The 7,500-nt window shown below is 49.7% G+C and overlaps 1 protein-coding gene across 1 annotated transcript in view; it reads left to right on the forward strand.

Annotated features, from left to right (window-relative positions):
- The window catches only part of dgki (diacylglycerol kinase, iota), a gene marked incomplete at both ends in the record, with an annotated part of 53,299 nt that overhangs the window by 25,550 nt on the left and 20,249 nt on the right, over nt 1-7,500 (forward strand). The window contains 11 exons of the mRNA XM_084447577.1: nt 369-443; nt 1,086-1,142; nt 1,291-1,359; nt 1,645-1,713; nt 2,256-2,372; nt 3,263-3,337; nt 3,483-3,578; nt 3,757-3,839; nt 4,398-4,458; nt 4,825-4,938; nt 7,499-7,500. The exon at nt 7,499-7,500 is cut by the window's right edge and continues 124 nt beyond it. Of these exons, the coding sequence (XP_084303703.1) occupies nt 369-443; nt 1,086-1,142; nt 1,291-1,359; nt 1,645-1,713; nt 2,256-2,372; nt 3,263-3,337; nt 3,483-3,578; nt 3,757-3,839; nt 4,398-4,458; nt 4,825-4,938; nt 7,499-7,500 (818 nt within the window). The remainder of the gene's footprint in view (nt 1-368; nt 444-1,085; nt 1,143-1,290; nt 1,360-1,644; nt 1,714-2,255; nt 2,373-3,262; nt 3,338-3,482; nt 3,579-3,756; nt 3,840-4,397; nt 4,459-4,824; nt 4,939-7,498) is intronic.

Genomic DNA, 7,500 nt, shown 5'->3' on the forward strand with positions numbered 1-7,500 from the left:
CTCCCTCTCCCCCCCTCTCTCCTTCTCTCCACTCTCTCCCTCTCTCCCCCCTCTCTCCCTCCCCCCCTCTCCCTCTTTCTCTCCCTCTCTCTCTCCCTCCCCCTCTCTCTCTCTCTCTCTCTCTCTCTCTCCCTCTCTCTCTCTCTCTCTCTCTCTCCCTCTCTTCCCACTCTAGTTTTTAGTGGCCTGACTAAGTATCCGTTTGATGTTTTGCAGAGAGGGTAACTGTTGTGACTTCAGTAAAGCTGCAGATTTTGTGTCTCATTTCAGACCAGAATAAACATGTCCTGTCAGGGACTGAAGGTGTGTGTGTGTGTGTGTGTGTGTGTCTCACTCCTGTCTCTGGTGTCCGTGTCCTCTCATTTAAGAAGTCTGCCCCCAGGAGGAAGTGTGCTGCGTGTAAGATCGTGGTTCACAGCGCCTGCATCGAACAGCTGGAGAAGGTGAATACACACACACACACACAGACGCACACACACGCACACACACACACAACACACACACACAACACACACTAACGCACACACACATACACACACCATGTATTACCGTTAAACACACTGTACAGGTACAGCACTGCTCTGCTGTGCCTAAACTAATGTGGAAGGCCTTGCACACCCCAAACACAACCTCACACCCCCTGCCTACCAGACACCCTAATACTCACACACCCTGCCTACCAGACACCCTAATACTCACACACCCTGCCTACCAGACACCCTAATACTCACACACCCTGCCTACCAGACACCCTCATACTCACACACCCTGCCTACCAGACACCCTCATACTCACACACCCTGCCTACCAGACACCCTAATACTCACACACCCTGCCTACCAGACACCCTAATACTCACACACCCTGCCTACCAGACACCCTAATACTTAATATCCCCATTTTCTCTCCCTCCCCTCTCCCTCTCTCTCCCTTTCTTTCTATCCCTCCCCCCCTCTCTACCTCTCTCTCTCCCTTTCTTTCTCTCCCTCCCCCTCTCCCCCCTCTCTCTCTCTCTCTCCCCCTCTCTCTCTCTCTGTGTCTCCTCTCTCTCTAACCCCCTCTCTCTCTCCCTCTCTCTCTCTCAGATTAACTTCCGCTGTAAGCCCACCTTCAGGGAGGGAGGCTCTCGTTGTCTCCGAGACGTAAGCCTCTTCACGTCAGCCTATCAGTCTGTCTGTCTGTCTGTCTGTCTGTCTGTCTGTCTGTCTGTCTGTCTGTCTGTCTGTCTGTCTTCCTGTGTGTGTGTGTGTATGTGTGTGTGTGTGTGATGTGTGTCTCTCTCTCTTACAGCAGAACATGTTGAGGCATCACTGGGTGCATCGGCGCCGCCAAGAGGGGAAGTGTCGACAGTGCGGAAAGGTAACGCACACACGCACACATACACACACACACACACACACACACACACACACACACAAACACACACACAAACACACACACAAACACACACACGAACACACACACACACACACACATACAGACACACACACACGAGCGCACACACATACACACACACAAATGCACAGACACACACACACACCTAGAGTACACACACACACACATACAAACACACAAACACACACACACAAACACACACACGCAAACACCTATCCTGCCTCACCCCTACCTGTTTGTGACCTACAGGGTTTCCAGCAGAAGTTCTTCCACAGTAAGGAAATCATCGCCATCAGTTGCTCGTGGTGCAAACAGGCTGTGAGTTTCATAGTGTTTTATTCCTCTAAATCAAGTCTGTTGGGTACAGTAGCTCTGCCCAGCTACATATGCCTAGTGATATAAGTACCTACTGTATATCATATGGTTTATGCCAACAAAGAATCAATACATTTTATTGATACTGTTGTCTCCTCCTCTGTCTTCTCCTCATGTCCTCTCCCCTCCCCTCCCCTCCTCATTTCCCCTCCTCCTCTCCTCTTCTCCTCCTCTCCTCTCCTCCTCGCCTCTCCTCGCCTGTCCTCTCCTCTCCTCTCCTCCTCATGTCCTCTCCCCTCCCCTCCTCATGTCCCCTCCTCTTCTCCTCTCCTCTTCTCCTCCTCTCCTCTCCTCTCCTGTCCTCTCCTGTCCTCTCCTCTCATGTCCCCTCTCTCCTCTCCTCTCCTCTCCTCTCCTCTCCTCTCCTCTCCTCTCCTCTCCTCTCCTCTCCTCTCCTCTCCTCTCCTTTCCTTTCCTTTCCTTTCCTTTCCTTTCCTTTCCTCTCCTCTCCTCTCCTCTCCTCTCCTCTCCTCTCCTCTCCTCAGTTCCATAACAAGGTGACGTGTTTCATGCTACATCAGATTGAGGAGCCGTGTTCTCTGGGGGCTCATGCAGGAGTCATCGTTCCCCCCTCCTGGATTATCAAAGTCAGGAAACCCCAGGTACACACACACACATACACACACACGCGCAGACACACACGCACACACACGCACACACACACGCACACACACACATGCGCACATACGCACACACATATCTATACACACACACATACGCACACACACATGCGCAAGCACACACACACATACGCACACTCATACACACACACATGCGCACGTACACACACACACACACACACACACACACACACACACACACACACTCACTCACTCACTCACACACACACACACACACACACACACACACACACACACACACACACACACACACACACACACAGTATTTACAGCTATTCCAAGAACTGTGAGTTTACTGTGAGTTCAGTTCAGTTACATTGCTGAGAAGTGACACTTTTGACTCTAATTATAGGATACTAAATTGAGGGGATGTGCCAAACAGTGCGAGTGTTGACCTTTGTGTGTGTGTGTGTGTGTGTGTGTGTGTGTGTGTTTAAGAACAGTGTGTTGAAGTGTGCGTGTGAGGCACGCATGTGTATGTTGGCATGGGGCAAGCATGCATGAGGAGTGTGTGTGTGTGTGTGTGTGTGTGTGTGTGTGTGTGCGTGCGTGTGTCTGTGTGCATGTGTGTGTGTGTGTGTCTGTGTGTGTGTGTGTGTGTGTGTGTGCGTGTGTCCGCCAGCCCTGTCTAATGTAATGTGAAGTGAAGCCTGTCTGAGCGGTATGTGTCAGCTCTAGGGTTTGGGCTGTTCAGCACTGGTCTGATTACACACCTCACACACACACACACACACACACACACACACAACACACGTACACACATGCACCTACTGTAGGTCACATCATATGGCTCTGTGCACTCTGAAAAGGTGATTTGGTCGATGATGTGTTCACGTTCCGTTTCTCTCCAGAGTTCATTCAAGAATTCCACCAGGAGGAAAAAAAGGACGTCTTTCAAAAGGAGAACCAGCAAGAAGGGCACTGATGTGAGTGGATCTCTCTCTGTTCAGTTTCTCTGTGTGTGTGTGTGTGTGTGTGTGTGTGTGTGTGTGTGTGTGTGTGTGTGCGTGTGTGTGTGCGTGTGCGTGTGCATGTGTGTGTTTGGTTGTAATATCTCCCCATCTCCTACAGGAGTCAAAATGGCGTCCGTTTATGCTGAAGCCCCTCCCCTCGCCCCTCATGAAGCCGGTATTGGTGTTCGTCAACCCCAAGAGTGGCGGCAACCAGGTCGGTGACCTTTCACCTTGCCTCCATCTTCCCCGTCCCGTCGTTATCACTCTGATGAGCTGATAAATGCAAATAACTAACAGTTAGCAATGGAACTAGATTATCACGTGTGTGTGTGTGTGTGTGTGTGTGTGTGTGTGTGTGTGTGTGTGTGTGTGTGTGTGTGTGTGTGTCTCAGGGCACCAAGGTGTTACAGATGTTCATGTGGGTGCTAAACCCTCGGCAGGTGTTTGACCTCTCTCAGGGAGGCCTACGTGAGGCGTGAGTACACTACATCATACCCACTACACACTACAGCCTACATACTACACACTACATACTACACACTACAGCCTACAGCCGACACTACAAACTACAGCCTACACACTACACACTGCAGCCTACATACTACACACTACATACTACACACTACAGCCTACAGCTGACACACTACTTACTACACACTACAGCCTACACACTACTCACTACACACTGCAGCCTACACACTACAGCCTACACACTACACACTATACGCTACACCCTACACACTACAGCCTACACACTACACACTACACCCTATACACTACACCCTACACACTACAACCTACACACGACTCACTACAGCCTAAACACTACAGCCTACACACTACTAACTACACACTACAGCCTACACACTACAGCCTACACACAACACCATGGTTAGCTGATCAGCTACAATAGCAGTGTGAGTCCTGATCCTGACACCTTATACATTCTAATCCCTCCTGCTTGCATCACGTGTTTGTGTGTGTGTGTGTGGGTGTGTGCGTGTGTGTGCGTGTGTGTGTCTGGGTGTGTTAGGTTGGAGTTATACAGGAAAGTGCCAAATCTGCGTATCCTGGCCTGTGGGGGAGATGGAACGGTGAGATACTACCACTGACACACACACACACACACACACACACACACACACCCACACACACAGACCACTGCTACATTACATTACATTGCAGTCTTTTAGCAGACGCTTTTATCCAAATCGACTTATAATAATTGCATATAACGTAGGAAGTCAGTGTACTACTACTCGCCAGAACTCACAAGTGCTCTCTTTTCTAAACAAGTAACTAAGAGCATACAGTCATCTAGTGCTGAAGCCAAAGAAAAACTAAATGTTAATGTTGCTGTGCGGAGGTGCTGTTGTTACAGTAATATCCAGATGCACAGCTCTTCTTCCTTTTTAATCTAATTTATCTCTCCCCCCCCCCCTCTCTCTCTCTCTCTCCAGGTGGGCTGGATCCTGTCGGCTCTGGACGAGCTGCAGATGAATCCTGCGCCTCCCGTGGCCGTACTTCCTCTGGGGACAGGAAATGACCTCGCTAGGACGCTCAACTGGGGTGGGGTAAGTACTCCGGTGACCTCCGTCTGAACCCGTGACAGTTAAAGATGAGGAACAGACTCGCTGACACATTCATCCTCAAACAATCGTTCAAAACAAACTTCTCTCAAGCCCAAAGCACATTTCCAGCCCGCAATGTTGTTTCCTTAACCTGCTTCAAAACTGTGAAATAGAATTGCAAATTTCTCTCATTGTCCTGTACCAGAGAGATTGGCACAAATAGCAGGCTGGATGCTTGGGGATTTGTTGTGTGGGAAAAAACAGCATTATGACTCACCAAGCACCATATTCTTCACAAGTTTTTTCCGCAGTGAATCATTTTGACTCTCTGAACACCCCAGCTGCAGAGCACAACATGTGACTCCATGTTTCTGGACGGGATATATGACCAATAGAGAGACAGCCAGACACTGACTCTCCCTCTTTCTTTCTTTCTTTCTTTCTTTCTTTCTTTCTTTCTTTCTTTCTTTCTTTCTTTCTTTCTTTCTTTCTTTCTTTCTCTTTCTTTCTTTCTTTCTTTCTTTCTTTCTTTCTCTCTCTCTCTCCTCTCTCCCCTCTGTCACTCTTTCTGCTGCTTCTCTCTCTCCTCTGTCTCTCTCTCTCTCCTCTCTCTCTCTCTCTCTCTCTCTCTCTCGCTCTCTCTCTCCTCTCTCCCTCTCTCTCCTCTCTCTCTCTTCTCTTCTCTCTCTCTCTCTCCTCTCTCTCTCTCCTCTCTCTCTCTCTCTCTCCTCTCTCTCTCTCTCTCTCTCTCCTCTCTGTCCTGCTGTGGATCAAATCTGTGACATAACGTGTCAGAACCATGATTAGGGTGATTAATGACAGCGTGACGCCCTCTACTCTGTTAGTCCTGTCTTGTCCTGTCCTTCCTCTGTCTCCGGTCATGGGGGCGGTTCTCCTCTCTACTGATGAACCTGCACCTATCACCGTGTGTGTGTGTGTGTGTGTGTGTGTGTGTGTGTACCCGTTAATTAGCAGCAGCCCTAATGAGAAGGGTCTAAATATAGAGCATCTCTCCTGGGCCTCCCAGAAGAGCCTGCGCTTCAAAGCACGGAGGGAGGGAGGGATGGAGAGAGAGAGGGAGATGAATGGAGATGGAGGGATGGAGAAAGAGAGAGAGACAGAGGAGAGAGAGAGACAGCAGAAAGAGAGACAGAGGGGAGATAGAGAGAGAGAGAGAGATTAATGGAGATGGAGGGATGTAGAAAGAGAGAGAGCGAGAGAGAGAGAAGGGGGGTAAAGATGGAGATGGAGGGATGGAGATAGAGAAGAGGGGGGGTCAAGGTGAAATGGACTACGTGAATCTAATGGATTAGTAGCAGTGATTAAATGAATTAAAGACGGCAGATTTGAAACCCATTCACACACTCAGAGTGAGAGAGAGCGGAGGTGGTCTCCCTCTGGAAATGCTACACTCAGACGAAAGGAGAGATTTACACAGTTGTGTCGGTAATGTATGCTCGTGTGTAGGGGTTAAATTAATATCATAAACATAACTATTTTTTTTCTCTGTCTTTTAAAAAAAAAAATCTCGGCCTTTATTGTTAAAAGAATGCAGCCAAGGAAGCGCCATCACTGCTGCCACTGCACACACCCACGTGCCCCCTTGCCAACCCAGGCCCCCCTCACATGACAAATCCCAATTTAACCCCTGCTCATGTGTTACTGTACATGCCTGTTGAAAATAGTCATTTGCTTATAGTGCAGCTGCTGTATTATAATTATATAAAGTAAGGTGGTCTGAATGGGTACTTAGAAAAGCTTTTCATTCTGGGCGCATGTGTGTATGTGTGTGTGTGTGTTTGTGTGTGTGTGTTTATGTGTGTGTGTTTATGTGTGTGTGTGTGAGTATGTGTGTGTGTTTATGTGTGTGTGTGTGTGTGTGTGTGCGCGTTCGTGTGTCTGCGTTTTCCACTCAGCTCTGCTGATTGTGGAGGGTAATTCTGACCTTGCTGGCCTGCATGTCTCTCTCTCTCTCTCTCTCTCTCTCTCTCTCTCTCTCTCTATCCTCCCCTCTCTCGCCAGCCTCTCTCTCCCTCTTCAAACACTATTATTGGCATAAAAATGGCAATTATTCACCCAAGGTCTTTTATGAATAGGGAGCTGAAGTGAGCTTATAGTACCTGAAGGACCTTTTAGCTCTCTGTAGAGAAAGGAGTGAGAGAAGGAGAAAGAGGGAGAGAGACAGGAATGAAGGTTAGAGTCTAGGATGAGGAGTGAGAGAGAGAGAGAGAGAGAGAGAAGGGGAGGTGTGTGTGTCCTTCAAGAGCAGACCGGCTCTGACCAGCTCAGCAGCTGCTACGCTGACCCCACCACGTCTCCTTCACGCCCCCTCCTGTCGCTCCCTGCCCCTTCTCTCCTCCACCCCCCCCCACATCCACCTCCCTCTCCTCCACCCCCCTCCCCTCCACCACCCCGTCCCCCCACATCCACCTCCCTCTCCTCCACCCCCCTCCCCTCCACCACCCCTACCCCCCCACATCCACCTCCCTCTCCTCCACCCCCCTCCCCTCCACCACCCCTACCCCCCCACATCCACCTCCCTCTCCTCCACCCCCCTCCCCAGGG

This window comes from Borostomias antarcticus (assembly GCF_949987555.1).
Source record: "Borostomias antarcticus genome assembly, chromosome: 13".
Classification (NCBI taxonomy): Eukaryota; Metazoa; Chordata; class Actinopteri; order Stomiiformes; family Stomiidae; genus Borostomias; species Borostomias antarcticus.